This window comes from Neoarius graeffei, chromosome 27, assembly GCF_027579695.1.
Source record: "Neoarius graeffei isolate fNeoGra1 chromosome 27, fNeoGra1.pri, whole genome shotgun sequence".
Lineage (NCBI taxonomy): Eukaryota > Metazoa > Chordata > Actinopteri > Siluriformes > Ariidae > Neoarius > Neoarius graeffei.
In genome coordinates this window covers 14,648,634-14,669,295 of record NC_083595.1, presented here as the reverse complement: position 1 = coordinate 14,669,295, position 20,662 = coordinate 14,648,634, and the positions used below count along the sequence as shown (strand labels likewise).

At 40.8% G+C, this 20,662-nt stretch overlaps 1 protein-coding gene across 1 annotated transcript in view; it reads right to left on the bottom strand.

The window, feature by feature from the left end:
• Window positions 1-20,662, bottom strand: part of ptpn4b (protein tyrosine phosphatase non-receptor type 4b) — a 73,293-nt gene that overhangs the window by 40,559 nt on the left and 12,072 nt on the right. The window contains exons 3-11 of the mRNA XM_060911943.1: window positions 14,815-14,922; window positions 10,861-10,903; window positions 9,636-9,714; window positions 9,495-9,539; window positions 6,582-6,634; window positions 3,644-3,764; window positions 3,257-3,344; window positions 1,329-1,417; window positions 115-178 (exon numbers count right to left, since the gene is read on the bottom strand). Of these exons, the coding sequence (XP_060767926.1) occupies window positions 115-178; window positions 1,329-1,417; window positions 3,257-3,344; window positions 3,644-3,764; window positions 6,582-6,634; window positions 9,495-9,539; window positions 9,636-9,714; window positions 10,861-10,903; window positions 14,815-14,922 (690 nt within the window). The remainder of the gene's footprint in view (window positions 1-114; window positions 179-1,328; window positions 1,418-3,256; window positions 3,345-3,643; window positions 3,765-6,581; window positions 6,635-9,494; window positions 9,540-9,635; window positions 9,715-10,860; window positions 10,904-14,814; window positions 14,923-20,662) is intronic.

The following is a 20,662-nucleotide window of genomic DNA, read 5'->3' as shown; positions in this document are numbered from 1 at the left end:
AACAAACAAATAAACAAACCACAGTGATTACAATACTTCACCACACTTACTCCGTTGCGGGCGAGGTAACAAACGAACAGTTTATATTCCATTCCACGTGGGAAAACTACTTACCGATTCTTTTCGGAGTTGGATAAAGAACTGTCTTGATTTGAAAGATATTTTGACAATTTTCACCCTGAGAAATGAGAATGAGAGAGGAAACAGGAAACAGAACAAAAATAATTACCTCTACACAGACCACGGTCTCTAAAAGAAGATAGACATTTATTATATTTTAATACTTAACATTTTATATTAAGCTCAATGCAAATGAAACCAATAAATAGCAGTTGCTTTTCTGTAGATTTGGAATGAAATATTTCAAAGCAACAACTTTACATGTGGTTGAGCTCCAGGCAAAAGAGCGACATTTCAGTCTGTAGTTTATAGTCAGAACTGGAGCAGTAAGAAATGTCACAATTGCACAATGAAACGTTTTCCCAAGCTGCCATGCACACATAGTGGTATCATATCTTTAATACATACAAACTGTTATGCAAAATGACTGATTGGAATCTACATTCAGTCTCCATCGTACACACACACACACACACACAATTCACAACCATGAGTACATACTATGGTAAAATGATATAACGAAATATACATTAGCCCTTAGCACCATCAACCACTAGTCAGTATACACTCACTGGCCACTTTAATAGGAACTTGTTCTTGAGTCTAAGATTCCCGTTCTTGGCTGCAGGAGCGGAACCTAACGTGGTCTTTTGCTGTTGCATGCTGAGATGCTTTTCTGCTCACCACGGTTGTAAAGAGTTACTATAACCTTCCTGGCAGCTCGAACCAATCTGACCATTTTCCTCCGACCTCTCATCAGTAAGGTGTTTGTTTCCACCCACAGAACTGTCACTCACTCACTCACTCACTCAATGTTTTTCGGTTTTCGCACCATTCTGTGTAAGCTCTAGAAACGGTTGTGTGTGAAAACCCCGGGAGATCAGCAGTTTCTGAAATACTCAAACCAGTCCATCTGGCTCAAAGCAAACCCATGCTACAGCGAAAGTCACACTGAGTTCACAAGTTTCCCCATTCTGATGTTTGAAGTGAACATGAACTGAAGCTCTTGATTTGTATCTGCATGATCTGATGCACTGTGCTGCTGTTAAGGGATTGACTGATTAGAGAACTGCATAAAACAGCAGGCGGATGGGTGTTCCTAATAAAGTGGTCAGTGAGTGTATGTGCTTGTGTACATGACTAGATTTATAATGTATAAGTAATATGTATCATTTGTCAGTGTTGTGCTAAATTGGAGAGGTACTCACCATGGGAAGTGGTTGACCCGTACCCTGTTTTTATAAACGCAGATCCCAGCAGCCATCACTCCAACGTAGACCTCAGTGTTGCTCTGGTCCTGTCATATATAAAGTGGTTTGTGTCACGAAAGACAGCCTGGTTCCATCATCGCTATTTGGAATTTTTACTAAATATCTCACAAATTATTATTTTTTAAATTATTTTATATATATTTTAAATAAAGCATGCATTTCTTGCCCTGTGATAGATTAGCAACCTGCCCGGGGTGTCCCCTGCCTCTCGCCTGAAGTCAGCTGGGATTGGATGACAAGTGGTATAGATAACGGATGGAAGGATGGATGATGTCTTTAACTTGGGGTGTTTGCTCAAAAAAAATACTACTCAAAGTTAGCAAACTGATTCGATTTCGATGATTTCCTTTGGCCTGCCTTAAAAAGCCTTACAGTTTATTTTCTGTTACACCCTATGTATTGAATATGCACTGATCAGCCATTAACTCATTACAATGGCACCTGTCAAGGGGTGGGATATATTAAGCAGCAAGAGAACAGTCAGTTCTGGAAGTAGGAAAAAATGGGCAAGCATAAGGACCTGAACGACTTTGACAAATTGTGATGGCGAGACGACTAGGTCTGAGCATCTCCAAAACGGCACATCTTGTGGGGTGTTCCCGGTATGCAGTGGTTAGCATCTACCAAAAGTGCTCCAAGGAAGGACAACCGGTGAACCGGCAACATGGGTGTCGAAGGCTCATCGATTCGCATGGGGCACGAAGGCTAGACCATCTGGTCCAATCCCACAGAAGAGCTACTGTAGCACAAACTGCTGAAAAAGTTAATGCTGGCTAAAACAGAGAGGTGTCAGCATTAACTCTGTTACTCACTTCACCTGTCAGTGATCATAATGTTATGGCTGATCGGTGTATATGGGGAATAAGAAGCCATTTGGGATTCGTTCGAAAACTCTATTTCATCGGGATGCGTTCACGCTTGGGACCCAGTTCTAAGAATTCCTTTCCAAAGTGCGGATCATATGAATGCCATGTCACTTGTGTGTGCACAGGTTCAAAAAAAGTGGGAAGCACTAGATTCATCCATTTGCTGTTTTGTGAACGCCACGGCACCATTTTCAAGAGGACCAGGGGCACTAGTAAGGACCGTGTTTATCTCATTAGATGTAAAATCACTAGCGTACTACCCTTTGAATCATTTTTCTTTAAATAATGATGTAGTGAAGATTACGAAAGGAGTTAATATTCAGTGCGAATCGTTAAGAAATTCCCATGCAGTTCTCAAAGTGAACCAATGCAGTTCTCAGAACTTTGCACCTTATTTCCATGCTGTGCTGTACAATTCTGATGACTTATTATTATTATTTATTTTTTGATGAGATGTGAAGACAGCCTTCAGTCCAGAAAGAAAAACAGGCCTCGGTAAAAGGATGAAAACAAGATCAACTGTGAGCTACTGCTCACTTACGTATCCCCCCCCGCTCTCGCTTATATCAGAATGGAAGCAATCGAAGGAACAGGACACTTATTATGAATGTTGACTTCAACAAATAATGAACCCTGAAACAAGCAAGTAAAGAGCAGTGTCTCTCCCCAGGTATTTCAAATAGCATCCTGGTAAACTGTCATTTTGAAATAGCATTTTGCTTCTTGAAATAGTGTCAAAATCCACCCTATATGTTTCATAAATACATTCAGTCGATAAACAGGAAGTCGATGTGCGACAGACCTGAAAATGGTATACACGGTATAGAACCCCAAGCTGAAGTTTGGTACCAAGTGGCTAGGATTTGTGGTTGCTGAGAAAAAGGGTGTTTTGGACGGACGGAAATATGGACAGACAGAGGCAAACCAGTATAAACCCCCCCCCGGGGGGGTATAATAAAAAGTAGAGGGGAAAGCAGGCAGGAAGGGAGAGTTACTCACTCGAGCATAGTGCAGTTCCACTCCATACAGCTCTAAAGAACTGGCAGAATTCAAGTAGTTAAACTCTGACTGAGCAGGAGTGAGTCCACTGAGGGGGGAAAAAAAAAGAAAGCGAGAGAGAGAGAGAGAGAGAGAGAGAGAGAGATCATTTGTGCAACAGCAGTCTGTAAGGAGACTCAATCTCAAAGTTTGGAACAATGAGCTGCCTTGTTCTAGCTAGCTAGCTAGTGTGTGTGTGTCTGTGTGTGTGTGTGTGTGTGTGTGTATACTCAGCTGCTTCCTTTCTTTCCCCCACTTAGTCCAATCACGTTGTCTTTTACATAATTACTGTATATACAGAGGATTTCCAGACAGCTGTAGTCGTACAGACTGTTTCTCTCTGCTTACGTGTGCTGCTGGTGCAATTTGGCAACCTCCTTCTCGAAATCCTCAGGCGGATTTGGGATGAAGCTGTACTCGGAAAGGTAGTCTGATGATTGCTCTGATTGGCTGTAGTCCCCCAACTCGGCTGCAACACAGAGCGCACATTGTGACCGAGTGTGTGCGTGTGTGAAAAAGCCGGAGAGCACAATGGCTCCTTTGCCCTCTTCAAGTCTCAAACTGTGAGTCTTCCAATTTGCTCACGGTCACATAAAAGTGTAACGCTGGGCTAAAAGCCAAAGCCAGATGTTAAGATTCGTAGCTCCAACCAATATCCGAGTTGTCATTCATAACAATCAACTTTTCTAAAACATGGCATTAAAAGCAAGACGGCCTTTTGATTTCATAAAATCGGTGAAATTTAGCTCGCTCTGAAATTTGGTCATTGTGATAGATGTTTATTTCTGTAATATCTCACAAAATATCAGGCCATTCCATGGCTGGGAAGTTATTTAATTTGAAGGGATTCCTGAGCAAATAATGTGCATGAAATCGCTTGCTTCGCGCAGTCAAGCAGATAGAGGAAGTCCGTGTGCACATGTGCACGCTTACCTTTGACCGTGCACTGACAGTTACATCATTCTGTCGCTAAACGAACAGCTGATCACACAGAGGTGCTCGCTGACCATCGATATTTATTAGTTTGGTCCTGCGTTTCCTTTCCTTCGCAACATAACGTCTTTTCTTCTCACATTCCGTTACTGTAGTCAGTCTTGCACGTTTCATTCGCACACTCACGTCCTCCATTTTTCTTTCCTGTTTCAAATTTCTATCCCACAACGCCTTGCACGAACAGGGAAAGCCCACCACGTGATGCATGATGTAGTATCTTGAATTGGGTCATGGCGAAGTAAGAAAATAGTGGAGAATTTAGGGCCACGTGGCTCTAAATTCATTAACTGTTCCATTTTTAAAAAATGAGTAAAATTGGAAACCTGTGATTCGAATTCAGTAGCTTTCCGTCCACTGAACGAAAATAATTGGGTGTCGGGGAAAATTATTTTTATGACCTACACTTGAAAAATTTGAAAGGCAGTCTACCTTTAACCATTAATTCCTGGCAGATAATTACTGATATTCTTATTGTCGAAGAGTTTAATTACATCCATTTATGCCAATAAACTTTCAATTAATGAATGGTGCATACATTTAGATACCGTAAAATACCAAATAATAGCCCGGGCGATTATTTGTCTCAATCACGTAAGAGACCCGGCGCATATTAGAGACTAGGCGGCTATTTGGAACAGGCGATTAATTCCTTCTTCACAAATACCTTCCCCAAAATCTACCTCAAAACAGGGAAAAAAATCATTCTCAGATAGGCCTACTTTTAACCAGTATAACTTACAGTTTGTTTAGAGTTAGATTACAGATAGCACGGTGCCGACTTCGGGGAATTTTGAAGACGCAGAATGCATCTTCGCATGGCACAGTCGGGGTGGATAAAGGATAAATCACACACCTTTTCCTGTTAATGACTAGTTAAGCGCATGCTTTACAAAATAATCAAGAAACCACACCATTGTCTGTGCGCAGCACTGTGATTTAATTACTCTGCAAAGTTATGGTCACTTGCTATCACCCTCACCCATGCAGCCTCCACCCTTTGCGCTTCGCGATGTCTGTCAATCTGAAATTGCATGGAGGGCGCGACGTTGAAGCAACATAATTAGGGTGCGAAGTGTCAAACCAAAGGGTTTTTTCTTATGCTGAAAAATAAGTGACCTGCAGTGGCTACATACTGTCATCTTGCATCACGTTTCTCTCCAAGACGTCTCCCTATTTGGCCGATATGAGCCTATTCCCCGAGTGAGTTGGTACGGTGGCTCGACCCCGTAGAAAACTTAAAGTTCGGATGAAAGTTAGTTGAATAGGTTACTGACTTGTAGGCCTACATGTTGCCTGCCTGACGCGTGCTTCTGCCCAACTTGCATGACAGATTACTTGTTGAAAAGGCCCCTTGGATTAGATTGGCCGCGAGCAGACTGAAATGCATGTTAGAACGCTCTCACCTTTTTTGTAAAGCGTCTTCCAGATCCGAATGGGTAAGGGCAAGTGAAAAGGTATAAGGTCTTTAATAAAACTCAGTGTGTGCTTTGACGCATGCATTCGGCAATTTAGGTCGTTTAACAGAAGCAGCAGTCCAACCTTGGAAACCCGCAGTCCTCAATGTCACCACACACGCTGGCTTTCGTTGGGTATACCCAAAGGGGTGGCTAAGACATCTGTCAAAAGTTACGGAGTTGCATTCCTCAAGAAATATTACGGTAGACCAAGATTATAACATTGAAATGGCATGTTTATTATCACGTAACAAAATGTTGTAAACAGTATTATAGAAATAATTTCATTCATTCATTCATTCATTCATTCATTCATTCATATTGTTTCGGTAGAAAACTATGCAGTGCAAAATCGTTTAAACACCAGAAAACCAGAAAAGTGCTGGGCCTCAAGATTCTAGATAGAACGTTCGGACGCTTTTTTTTTTTTAGACCCCGGCGAGTATTCGGAACCGGCCTTTATTTGTCACAACACACGCGTACACCCGGCCGTTAAAGGGAACTCGGCGGTTAATTGGAACTCGGCTATTATTTGGTATTTTACGGTATGTCACAAAACCTCAAATCTATTTAGCAAATTTACATTCATTCATTCATTCACAAGAATCTGAAATCATTCATTCATTATTTCACTTGTTTAAAACATTTAACACTTAAAACACATCCACAGTGTCCTGAGTTCATTACGAAAAGAGCAAATACACAGTACTTATTGCACCTTTTCCTAAGGGCATAGTTTATGGCTGAAGCAAAAAAAAAAAAAAAAAGGGTACTAATGAATTTTAGTTTAATTCATTCTAAATAAGTGTTAAAACTCCTCGGATAACAGAAATACTCACCCTGAACAGCATAAGAGGCCAAAACTGCTGCTGCATTCTGGGGACACGGCAACCTTAAAGGATCAAGACAACACGCGTTACATCACATTCCCAATTTACAACAAATACAAACTAAATTTGTCTCTTAAAACTTTTCCTTTAGTCAGTCAGTCTCCGCTACAGTCTTGTGCAAAAGTCTTCGGCACCCTTTTTTTCATACAAATTTTGTTATAGATTTCTATTTTATGACGTCTACATTATCGAGTCGGTACAAAAACATTTTAGAGTTCCAAACGTTCGTTTTCCAGCACAAAAATAAATGTATCGGAGCAGCATATTCCATAAGAGAGCACTTTTCAGACTAAAAAAAGAAAACAATGAAGGCTACTGGGTTTTGGTGCAAAATTAAGAAGCGAGTGTGACAGTCAAAGTGTCCAGAAGAACGGTGGTTGGTTCTGTAAGATGCTCGGTAAAACCTATAGCTCATTTCCTTATAAAACTGCACTCACTGTACCTGAGATTACTATTTTTTTTAAAGCAAAGGCTCGTCTCACACCAAACGTTGACTTTGTTTCATTTATTATGGCTTACTGATTACTGTTTATAGTATTTTTTTTTTACGTTGAAACATTTAATTTCATTATTTTTAAGCCATATTTGGTCTTCAGCATATCTTCACTTGCCTTGCCTTAGACTTTTGCACAGTACTGAATATGGGATTATTCTTGCTTTCTATGCCATATTCTGTACTAAAATTACTGCTAAAGTCATTATATGAGATGTTTTCATGCAAAAATGAGGATTTTATTGATTTCTGATCAAATAAAGCCCCAGCTTTCATTATTAGGAACTCTGTGAATCCAGATGCAAGTACACAAACTTTTATTCCAAGGTTGCAGCAAAAGGAATAAATGAAATCAATGAATTATTGAAAGATGATGTGAAAAAGACCAGGTAATGCATTTCCAAACTTCAACTGTCTGGTGAAGTTGTGCACATTGTAGCTTCACATCCTCAGAAACTGAACTACATGTGTTGTTCTGCTGTTGTAGCTCGTGCACTTCAAGCTTTAACCAGGGATCACACTTTGGAGGACGAGGCAGCGGTGGCAGAATGTAATACAATACAATACCATAAAGAACTGACTAACAGACAGAAAAGCTCATTCAGTTTGGGTCCATGAGATACTGCATTCACGACAAGAGTACTCGGAGAGCACAATATCCCCCGCTGGCAACTCTGCCATAACTCTGGTAAAATGCGATTGAATTGAACGAAATTGCACTATGCGGATTACCGACATATAACAAAGAATCCCGTCAAATTTCATAAAATTCCTCCAAAAATTGTGAGAGGAGGAGCTGATTTCAGAAGGAGAGTACCCTTCCTGGGATGGATGGATATCGCCATGACATAATCCCCCTTTGGGCCTTTTCGCCAGTGGGGGATAAAAATTGTGAGGGAAATTGATTTCAGAAAGCAAGCACACCTTGATGAAATTGCCAAAGTACAAGGTTGTTAATAATCAAGGGCATAACTCTGGAAAATTTGCCCAAATTAAACGAAATTTCAATATGCATATAACTGTCATATAACAAAGCCTTTTGTCAAGTTTCGTGAAATTCCTCCACAAATTGTGAGAGGAAGTTGATTTCAGAAGAACATTCACCCTCATGAAATTGTCAAAGTACAAATTATTTAATCAAGGGTCAAAACTCTGGGAAAATTTTCACAAACGAAATTAAATCGCAATATGCGTATTACTGTCACATAAGGCCTTTTGCCAAGCTTCGAGAAATTCGTCCAAAAATTGTGAGAGGAGTTGATGTCAGAAGGCAAGCACACTGTCATGAAACTGTGAAAGTACAAGGTTGTTAAGCAAGGGCCACAACTCTGGTAAAATGTGACTGAATTGAACAAAATTACAATGTGTGTATTACCGACATATAACAATGCCTTTTACCAAGTTTCGTGAAATTCCTTCAAAAATCGTGAGAGGAGCTGATTTCAGAAGGAAAACACACACTGATGAAATTGTCAAAGTATAATTGTGTAATCAAGGGCTGTAACTCTGGTAAAACGTGGACAAATTTAATGAAATTACAATATGCATATTAATGACATATAACAAAGAATCCTGCCAAGTTTCATGAAATTCCTCCAAAAATTGTGAGAGGAGTTGATTTCACAAGGTGAGTACCCTTCCCGGGACGGACGGATATCACTACGACATAATCCCCCTTTGGGCCAGCGGAGGATAAAATACTAATTTCAGAGGTCCCGTCCCTATAAGAAACTTATGACATTCCTAGGATGCACAAAACTGACATTGATGAGCATTGTGTTGAACCAATGCTCTGCTCTGAGGTCACTAGCTTATCGCTAGCAGCGTTCACCGTTCCGCTGGATCCACAGCAAACAATAGAAAATCTGCTGCTTCAGCCAGTACCACCGCTGTTCAGTGTGATCCCAGCCCGAGATGCTTTTCTGCTCACTATGGCTGTACAGAGTGCTTATTTGAGTTACCATAGCCCTCCTGTCAGCTCAATCCAGTCTAGCCATGCTCCTCTGACCTTTATCAGCAGCAAGACGTTTCCGGCCACAGAACTGCTATTCACTGGATGTTTTTTGAGATGCTCTAGAGACCGTCATGTGTGAAAATCCCACGAGATCAGCAATTTCCAAAATACTCCAACCGGTCTTTCCGGCACCAGGATCCATGCCATTGTCAGATCCACTGAGATCACATTTTTCCTTCCATTCTGATGTCCAACGTGAACCTAAAGCTTTTAATCCACCTGATTGGATAACTGGCTACTACAATGGACAAGTGGCCATGGTGGTATATTTTTACGTGACACTATACTATTACTTGCATCAGTCTGTCTGTGTCCACATGCTATTAAGTTGTAGCTCGTGCACAATTGTACTTACTTCCCACTCTGGATGTCCTGCTTCAACTGCAAAAAGTACAGGTACCTGAAAATAAGTGAAGATACGTACGTTTTAAAGCATGCTTACCATGCTGTTTAACACAGAGTTTTTACTTGACAGGTTTTTAATTAAAAGTGGCACCTTGTGTACTCTTCTTGAAGTTTGCTTGGATCACTTACAAAAAACTTCACCCTAAAACTCAGATTATTTGGAGTGACCCCTGAAAAAACAAACAGTGGTCAGACATTTACTCTGGGGAAACATACAACTTAAAAACATACAGTGGATATAAAAAGTCTACATGTCACTGTTAAAACTGGAGGGTAGGGGACTTACAATAACCTGGTCGAATAAGTGGGCACACTCATTAACTACTACTTTGGAAAAGCACCTTTTTGGGTAAGATTTTACCAACTCTATCAATCACGACTTGGCTGTTCTTGACCGTTCTACTCTTCCTTGCAAAAATGTTCCAGATCCATTAAATTGTGGATATTGGATTTGTACTTTGGGTTGTTATCGTGCTGGGAGGTGAAATATTTCAGAGAGGTCCAGAATTCCCTCTATCTCGACTAGTGTCCCAGTCCCAGTTGAATAGAAGCAGCTATATAGCATGATGCTACCATTACCATGCTTCACCAGGAGTATGATGTTCTTTGAGTGATAAGCTGACTTGTTTCTGAACCCATCTTGCCACATGATTTTGGGTGATTTAGGAGATTTTTTTTTTTGGAAAGGACATTCTGCCTAGCCACCCTACCCCATAGCCTGCCAAGACATGTGAAGAATACAAGAGCATGTTGTCACAGGCAGGGAGTGACCAGTGCTTGGCAGTCTCTTGGCATGCCCGCTGATAAGTTTTCGTCTTGTCCTTTCATTTATTTTGGAGAGACACCCTGTTCTTGCTGTTTCGTGGCACATCTAATGTTTTGGAAATGATTTTTTGATACCTTTTGGCAATGAGATCCTGTACATGCTCTGCAAGCTCTTTGAGAACTTCAGCAGTCTGATGAAACCAAGATGATGTTCAGAAAACCCTGGAGTAACGGCTGATCTTTATTTAGGGTTGATCAGAATAATTTAATTGATAACAGGCTTCAGATAATTACATTTGAAAGGGATAGGTTAATTCTGTCACATGACGCATTATAAAAGGATGGTTATGGTCTGTTTTTTCATTTTCTTTTCCTTAAAATGTTTGTTTTTTACCTGAACACTGTTGGTTGCTCACGTTTAAGGTGGTAAAAGATCCGACACGATTTATCCTGATTTAATCTTTTATATGTCACAAAAACCTGCAGGTATGTGTGACTTTTTATATCCACTGTAAAGGATTTTAAGAATTAAAATAACTTATTTCACCTACTTTTCAACTGCTTCCTTATTGGTTTGCTCGGATCCAGCCACCTCTATAAATAATACAACAAAGGAACGATAGTGTTGTCAATTTCAGTGGGCACTTTTGAGATCCCATAACAGCTTAAATTAATGTTTTCTTCAGTCAAGCAGTGTGTGAAATACAAAGTAAAACATTCAGCACTTTGAAATAACATTCATAAGAATCTATGAATTATGCATCTGGTGTTCTTTCGCTTCCGCTGTGCTGTTAATGCTGTTGTATCAATTACAAACCACTGGAGTGTGACGTGACCCGAGACTCAACCGCTCAGGTCTGTGTGTGTGTGTGTGTGTGTGTGTGTGTGTGTGTGTGTGTGTGTGTGTCTCTCTGTCCTTTAATCCATCCATGTCTCTAATACTTATTTTGTAATAAGAACAGGCACCAAGAACACGTTTACATGTGTAACCTATTTGGGATTATGTAGTTAATTCTAAAAAGTTTATTCATCGAATTGTCTTAGAATTTTAAATTTAGCTCTAAGAATAACTAAAATACTCCTTTTTCATTGTTAATAAAAGGTTAACAAATAGGCCTCTTCTTAATAAACTTTTATAAAAATATTTGTACTTCCTTTATTTGCCTCTCTTTTTATCTTTCAGCAGTCTGTAAAAACAGAGCTCTGATTTCTTGTTAAATCTATGTGTACAGTCAATCACACAACAGCTCTTTCCCATTTTACAGTGCCTTGCAAAAGTATTCCCCCCCTTGGCATTTTTCGGGTTTTGTTGCCTCACAACCTGGAATTAAAATTGATTATTTGGGGGTTTGCATAATTTCCTTTACAGAACATGCCTACAACTTTGAAGATGTGATTTATTTTATTTATTTATTATTTTTTTATTGTGAAGCAAACAACAAATAGGACAAAATAACAGAAAACTTCAATGTGCAGAACCATTCACCCCCCCCCAAATATCAGTACTTTGTAGAGCCACCTTTTGCGGCAATTATAGCTGCAAGTCGCTTTGGACAAGTCTCTATGAGCTTGCCACATCTAGCCACTGGGATTTTTTCCCATTCCTCAAGGCAAAACTGCTCCAGTGCCTTCAAGTTAGATGGGTTCCGCTGGTGAACAGCAATCTTCAAGTCTGACCACAGATTCTGAATTGGATTGAGGTCTGGGCTTTGACTAGGCTATTTCAAGACATTTAAATGTTTCCCTTTAAACCACTCCAGTGTAGCTTTAGCAGTATGTTTAGGGTCATTGTCCTGCCAGAATGTGAACCTTCATCCCAGTCTTAAACCTCTGGCTGACTCAAACAGGTTTTCCTCCAGAATTGCCCGTATTTAGTGCTATCCATCTTTCCTTCAGTCCTGACCAGCTTTCCTGTCACTGCAGATGAAAAATATCCCCACAGCATGATGCTGCCACCACCATGCTTCACTATAGGAATGGTGTCCTCAGGATGTGGGGTTTGCACCACACATGGCATTTCTTATGATGGCCAAAAAGTTCAATTTTAGTCTCATTTAACCAGAGAATCTTCTTCCATGTGTTTGGGGAGTCTGCCACATGCTGTTGGGCAAACTCCAAATGTGTTTTCTTAAGCAATGACTTTTTCTGGCCACTCTTCCATAAAGCCCAGCTCTACGGAGTGTACGGCTTATTGTGGTCCTATGGACAGATACTTCAGTCTCTGCTGTGGAACTCTGCAGCTCCTTCAGGGTTACCTTTGGTCTCTGTGCTGCCTCTCTGATTAATGCCCTCCTTGCCTGGTCCATGAATTGTGGTGGGCAGCCCTTTCTTGGCAGGTTTGTTGTGGTACCATATTCTTTCCATTTGATGATGATTGATCTGATGGTGCTCCAGGGGATCATCAAATATTTGGATATTTTTTATAACCCAACCCGGTCCATGAATTGTGGTGGGCAGCCCTTTCTTGGCAGGTTTGTTGTGGTACCATGTTCTTTCCATTTGATGATGATTGATCTGATGGTGCTCCAGGGGGATCATCAAATATTTGGATATTTTTTATAACCCAACCCTGACTTGTATTTCTCAACAACTTTGTCCCTGACTTGTTTGGAGAGCTTCTTAGTCTTCATGGTGTTGTTTGGTTAATGGTGCCTCTTGCTTAGTGGTGTTGCAGCCTCTGGGGCCTTTCAGAAAAGGTATAATCAATCAATCAATCAATCAATCAATCTATCTATCTATCTATCTATCTATCTATCTATCTATCTATCTATCTATCTATCTATCTATCTATCTATATCTCATGTGACACTTAGGTGGATTTATTTCACCAATTACGTGACTTCTGAAGGTAATTGGTTGCACCAGAACTTTTTAGGGGCTTCATAGCAAAGGGGGTGAATATATGCACACGCCAATTTTCAGGTTTTTTTTCTCATTTCACTTCAACTTGAACTATTTTGTGCAGATCCATTACATAAAATTCAGATTAAAAATAAATAAAACAAAACAAACAAAACAGGTTGTAATGTAACAAAATAGATAAAAAGCCAAGGGGGGGAATACTTTTGCAAGGCACTGTACATCTGTTGTTTTGTGAGTTTTTGCTGCATTAGAACTGTGTTACTTCCACCTACAGTGAAGTCGTGCATTCCCGCTATTATACGTTACGAACATACAATATAGACACCTTCTGCTATCTAACAAAGACAATTAAATCTAGGAAAAACTAAGATTATGCAGCCTGATAATAATCACAATTCATTTTCTATTTCATCAATTCAAATAATTATACATTTGTATCGTGATTTATCATCCCACGACATCGTTACACACCTAGTTTGCGTGCATTTTACGCTGGGAAGGAATTCTTCAAATGAACAATGATTACAAATTATCCCTGTCTTGCCCCTTTTCCACCAAAGCAGTTCCAGGGCTGGTTCGGGGCCAGTGCTTAGTTTGGAACCGGGTTTTCTGTTTCCACTGACAAAGAACTGGCTCTGGGGCCAGAAAAACCGGTTCCAGGATAACATCAACTCTCTGCTGGGCCAGAGGAAAGAACCGTTTACGTCAGCAGGGGGGCGGAGTTGTTAAGACCAACAACAATAATAAGATCGCCATTTTTAAGCGACAAGAAGCAGCAGCTGTACAAACGTGAAGTCATCCATTATTATTATTATTGTTGTTGTTGCTGCTGCTTCTTCCATGTTGTTTTTGCTTCGATATTCGCGCCAAGGTTTATGCAAACATAGCGACATAACTGACATATACAGCGACGTAACTGACGTATATAGCGACGTAACTGACATGGCTTCCCTTAGCACCGTGAGCTATGGAAAAGCAAACTGGTTCTCAGCTGGCTCGCAAGTTGAACAAGTTGTGAACCAGCACCAGCACTGGCCCCGAACCAGCCCTGGAACTGATTTGGTGGAAAAAGGGTATGTGTGTGCTAGTGCATCTCTCCATCCATCAACTCATCTATCCCTCCTATTCCTTCATCCACCCATTCTTTCATTTATCAATTAATCCGCTTTTCATTGTATGCTTACTGAGTGAGAAAGCAGCTTTTATTTTCTCATGGGAAGACGTGCACCCACTCAAAGTCCAAACCTATAGTATGCATAAACAAAGGCTGACACTGCAAGTGTGCCATGTGGGACAGGATCCAAGTGATAATTCATTATTATTATTAGCTTGGTGTTAAAAAGTACACAGAATTTTACCAAACTGGCACTTAGGAACGGCAGCGTGTCCACCACAGCAACTGCCTGAGGTTTGCGTGTTTGTGTGTATGCACATCTGTACATCCATCCACTCAAATTTTACCAGGGGAAGGTATGAAATATTCATGTGGGTCCGTTTATCCCTTTGCCAATCCATTTATCCATGCTTCTGTGCGTGTTTAGTTAGAGAGAAGAACCTTGGGGAAGCTTCACTGAGAACATCATGTCCGTGTGTGTGTGTGTGTGTGTGTGTGTGTGTGCGCGCGCGCATTTTATACAGCTTGCCTGGCTGTCCGAGGAGTCATCAGTGATCTGAAGTCCAAAATAGTCTTGCTCTGTCAGTTCCAAATGTTTAAAGACTGCATCCAGTAAGACCTGACCCTGTTCCTGCTTCTACAAAGAGAAAAAGCATCATTTTTAGTCACTTGTAGCTGCTGAGAGTTTAAGCTCTAATGACGCAAAACTCTGAGATGAGTGGCGAGATACAAAAACACTACAATGCATACTAATCTACATTAATTTATGCAAATGTATGTTAATGTCTGTACTTTGGCTCGTCGACCACAACTGGGGGATGGGGGGGGGGGGGGGGGGGGGGGGGGTGCAGGGTTAGGGATCCTTCTCCATTTGCTACTAGGACGCAATTTAACAGGGTGTTTAAAAAAAATAAGTCTGCTCAATGTGTGTAGCCATAATGATGATGGAATGAGTCATATTAAATAACAACTCAAAAGGGATCATTTCAACACTGGCATGTAAGGCATCAGTGGTGAGATCACTAAAACACGTTTCTCAATCGCTGCATAATCGTCTCGTTTCCTTTAGCTGACCTGAGCAAGATTATTTGATATGACCACATCATAGCAGGGGTGGGCAAGATGACATGAATAAATAAATAAATAAAAATTCACAATGCCCAAAGACATTTTGACAACACATGACATGTATTACAATATACAAGTTATAAATCAGGTTATAAATGCTATTTCAGATTTAAAAAAAAAAAAAAAAAAAACCCTCAGTTTAGTCTGATCAAATTTATCATGACTGTGTTTAAGAATTTAGTATTTTTAATTAGTTTCTCTCTGTAGTCTGTATTAACGCACAGTGGTCTCAAAGTTTTGGGGAATAAAAGGATACGATGCAGAGAATAGGCAGGTACAGTTAAAAAGGCTGAAGCCCTTCACTGTGAAACAATAGGCGAGAAAAATGGAAAATATATTTTAAAAAATTATATATTTTTGATGTGTACAAAATCAAGTAACCATTACAAGAACCTGATTTTGTAAACATCAAAAATATACAAGTTTTGTATCATCAAATTTCTTTGATTCATTACTCAATTTCTGAACAATCTTAGTATTGATCAAATCCTAAAGCTTCTAGAACAGTGTGTAGTGATATCAGGTACTGAACTTAATTCAGGTTTTTACATGTTCCATCTTCCCCTTTATCCTTCTTTTCTTTGAAAGGAACCACTTTGTTACCTTTTGCACGAGTCTATTCACTTCAGATGAATTCAAACAAGAAGACAGAGTCCTCTATATCCCCCGCCCTATATACCAACTTAAGATATTAGTCATCACATTTTTCAAGTTCTGCTGCAGGAAACCAACCCTACCTCTTTACACGGACTTCAGCAGCCCATGGTATAAGCCCACCGGACCTTTGGTCCAGGTGAGCTAAAAATTAAAAAAAATTTCTCACATTTCTTAGTATCAAAAAGCACGTCTACATCACCTTGTTAACAAGTATACCAAGTTTCAAATATCTGTACACACCCTTAGCCTAATACTTGGTTGATGCACCTTTGGCAGCAAACTCCAGCTTTGAGGCGTCTTGGTAAAGAAGCTACAAGCTTGGCACACTTGTTTCTGGACATTCCTCTTGGCATATCCTTGCAAGATCTGTCAGGTTGGATGGGGAGCATCAGTACACAGCCATTTTCAGCTCCTTCCACAGATGTTCAATTGGATTCAGGTCTGGGCTCTGGCTGGGCCACTCAAGGACAGACTTTCACCGAAGCCACTCCTTTGTTCTCTTGGCTGTGTGCTTTGGGTCGTTGTCATGTTGGAAGGTAAACCTTCACCCCAGTCTGAGGTCCAGAGCACTCTGGAGCAGGTTTTTTTCAAGGATCTCGGTGTACTTACATAGCTGCATTCATCTTTCCCTCGATCATGACTAGTTGCCCCATTCCCGCTGCTAAAAAACATCTCGACATCATGATGCTGCCACCGCCATGCTTCACCGTAGGGATGGCATTAGCCAGGTGATGAGCGGTGCCTGGTTTCCTCCAGACGTGACAGTTGGTATTCAGGCCAAAAAGCTCAATTTTGGTTTCATCAGACCAGAGAATCTTGTTTCTCATGGTTTGAGAGTCCTCTAGGTACCTTTTGGCAAACTCCAAGCGGGCTGTCATGTGCCTTTTACTAAGGAGTGGCTTCCATCTGGCCACTCTACCATAAAGGCCTGATTTGTGGAGTGCTGCCTGGATGTTTGATCTTCTGAAAGGTTCTCCCATCTCCACAAGGATACACTGGAGCTCTGTCAGAGTGACCCTCGGGTTCCTGCTCACCTCAGTGGCCAAGGCCCGTCTTCCCCGATCGCTCAGTTTGGCTGGGCGGCCAGGTCTAGGAAGATTCTTGGTGGTTCCAAACTTTTTCCATTTACGAATGATAGTGGCCACTGTGCTCTTTGGGACCTGAAAGCTGTAGCAATTTTTCTGTACCCTTCTCCAGATCTATGCCTTGACACAATCCTGTTTCTGAGGTCTGTAGATAATTCCTTTGACCCTATGGCTTGGAGTTTGCTCTGACATGCGCCATCAACTGTGGGACCTTATATAAGCAGGTGTTGGCAATCCCCAATCATGTCCAATCAATTGAATTTACCACAGGTGGACTCCAATTAAGTTGGAGAAACATCTCAAGCAGTATCAGTGGAAACAAAATGCACCTCAGCTCACTTTTTGGGTGTCATATCAAAGGGTGTGCACACTTGTGTACATATGATATTTTACATTTTGATTTTTAATAAATTAGCACAAATGTCTAAAAACCTATTTTCACTTTGTCATTATGGGCTATTTTGTGTAGAATTTTGTGACAAAAATTTAACTCAATCTATTGCAGAATAAGTCTATAATGTAATAAAACGTGGAGAAGGTGAAAGGGGTGTGCAGACCTTCCAGCTTGACTGTGTGTGTGTGTGTGTGTGTGTGTGTGTGTGTGTGTGTGTGTGTGTGTGTGTGTGTGTAAAATATACATCAATAAAAAGCATGTGATATCCCCTTTATATTAAGGAAATTCAGAGTTCAAAAGATTTTTCAGATATTTTGAAAAAAAAAAAAAGAATTAATTTATCATCACAGTATTTTCATTTGGCACTGCACTATATAAAAGTTACAATAAGTGAATCTATATTCATCTGACAATGAGTGACAGTTCTTGCAACAGCAACCGTACAAAAATAAGTATAAACTCATATTTATAATTTTAACAATTACTGTTAACATTAACTGCATGACAGATGTCAAGTCTCGATATGCGACTCCCCTACAAGGATACACTGCATTCCATCGCAAGTCAAAATGTAAACAATGTCAATGCACCAAGCATGCCGAGTGGGCGGGTTTGACCCAAAAGAGGCCATATACAATAATGGGATAGTGATTGATATTTATAATTTAATATTAATCCGACCAGCATTTATACCTGGACCCGTACACATACGTATTTCTCTCAGTAATCATAGTGATGGCTAAAATTACAGAGTTACCCATGTGGTCAAGGACTTTATGAAAACCAGACATCTAACGTGCCGCTCCACTTCTTAGTTGCCATTTCTAGCCATGTGGTAGCACGGCTCAGTCACAGCACACGAAACATTGTCAACACCTCATCAGCCAGTCAGATTACATCTTGGTTACAGCACACGGCAGCATAATGGCTGCCTCCATTTCCTACAGACGTGTTAGTATTTGGCCATTATATAGTTGAATAAAACTTAGTTTCACATCGCACGCTGCTCAGTTTTGTATAGATATCTCATCTCATCTCATTATCTCTAGCCGCTTTATCCTGTTCTACAGGGTCGCAGGCAAGCTGGAGCCTATCCCAGCTGACTACGGGCGAAAGGCAGGGTACACCCTGGACAAGTCGCCAGGTCATCACAGGGCTGACACATAGACACAGACAACCATTCACACTCACATTCACACCTACGGTCAATTTAGAGTCACCAGTTAACCTAACCTGCATGTCTTTGGATTGTGGGGGAAACCGGAGCACCCGGAGGAAACCCACGCGGACACGGAGAGAACATGCAAACTCCGCACAGAAAGGCCCTCGCCGGCCACGGGGCTCGAACCCGGACCTTCTCGCTGTGAGGCGACAGCGCTAACCACTACACCACCGTGCCACCCCTTGTATAGATACGTAAACAAAAATTTGTGTTACTCAGTGAAAACAGACGACGTCCATCCTACTACAGACGGTGATTTGCCACCGCTGACTGGTTACGTTTGAGACCTCTGTAACTAGCTAACTATCTTGCCATACGTTATTACATTATCTTCGCTATGTCTTCTTTCAGCCTATTCAATTTTCAGGCAAACAAAACATGAGGCTGGGCAACACATTTTATCTTCACTTGATTTATGGGCTAGCCAGTGCATTTCTATTTGTCTGTCCTTGCACAGTTCCCTCTGAAAGTACTGGAACAGCAAGCTATACACTGAAGACATTTGGGCTTCAGATCAAAAGAAATATGAAACGAGACATCAGAATTTCAGCTTTCATTCCCTTATATTTACAGCTAGATGTGTTAAACATGGAAAATGGCAACTTTAGTTTGAGCCTGCACATTTTTTCAGGTGTTCAAAAATATTGGAACATGACGGACATATTTCTTGTCACCCAGGTTAGATTGATTGTTGAAACAATTAACAGCTCTGAATGTCTACTCTTGGTTTGAGCCCTGTTTCCTGTGAAGGCTGCATTTGTTGTTAAATAGAATAGGCCAACATGTAGACCAGAGAGATGTCTATGGGAGAAAAGCAAGCCATTGTGAAGCTGAGAAAAGAAGGAAAGTCAAGTCAATCAGAGCCACTGCACACGCATTGGGCATTGTCAATACAACAACTTGGAATGTCCTGAAAAAGAAAAAACACTGGTGCACTAACAACCAGACATCGAACAGGTCAGCCAAGGAAAACAACAGTTGATGCCAGAAACACTGTCAGAGCTGTGAAGAAAATCCCAAAACAAAACAATAGTCAGTCAGTGACAGCACCAACAACCTCCACAGAGCATGGCTGAAGGCATCACAATCCACTGTTCAAAAAAGCCTTTGAGAGGACAGAAGACCAGATTCAATGCATCATTGGAAAGAAGACTCCAAAGACCAGATTGGAAAACACAAAGAAATACAGAGATAATCCACAAGCTCTGAAACCAAGGTTAACCTGATGGAAAGGCCAAACTGTGGCAAAAGAAAGGACCCACTCATGGTTCAAAACATACAAGCTCACTGGCCAATCACAGTGGAGATCGTGTCATGGCTTGGGCTTGCATGGTTGCTTCTGGAACTGGCTCACTAATCCAGTCTTATTGGGAGGAAGTTCATAATGCAGAAAGACAATGACCCAAAATGCACTGCCAACACAGCAAAGGACTTTAAAAAAGTGGAAGGTTTTAGATGGGCCAAGTCAATCCCCACACTTTAACCCAATTCAACTCCTAAAGAGGAGACTGAAAGGAGACCCCCCCCCCCAAAACAAAAAACAAACAACTACTAAAAGAAGCTGTGGCCTGGAAGCCTGGAAAAGCATCACAAAAGAAGAATGCAACAGTTTGGTGATGGCAGTGTGTATCTGGCTTGATGCAGTCATTGCAAGCAAGTGATACAGAGCCAAATATTCACTGTAATTTACTTTAAAACTGTCTGTTCACCTCAGAATTGAGTGGTCTGCCACCACAGGGCCCATGTTCTACATTGTTCACCACATCTAGATGTAAATATAAGGAAATGAAAGCTGATATTCTGATCCCTCATCTCATTCATCTTCTGAGCTCAAACCCAAATGTCTTCAGTGTATCACAAAAACAAAGGGTCTTGCCATTCCAATATTTCG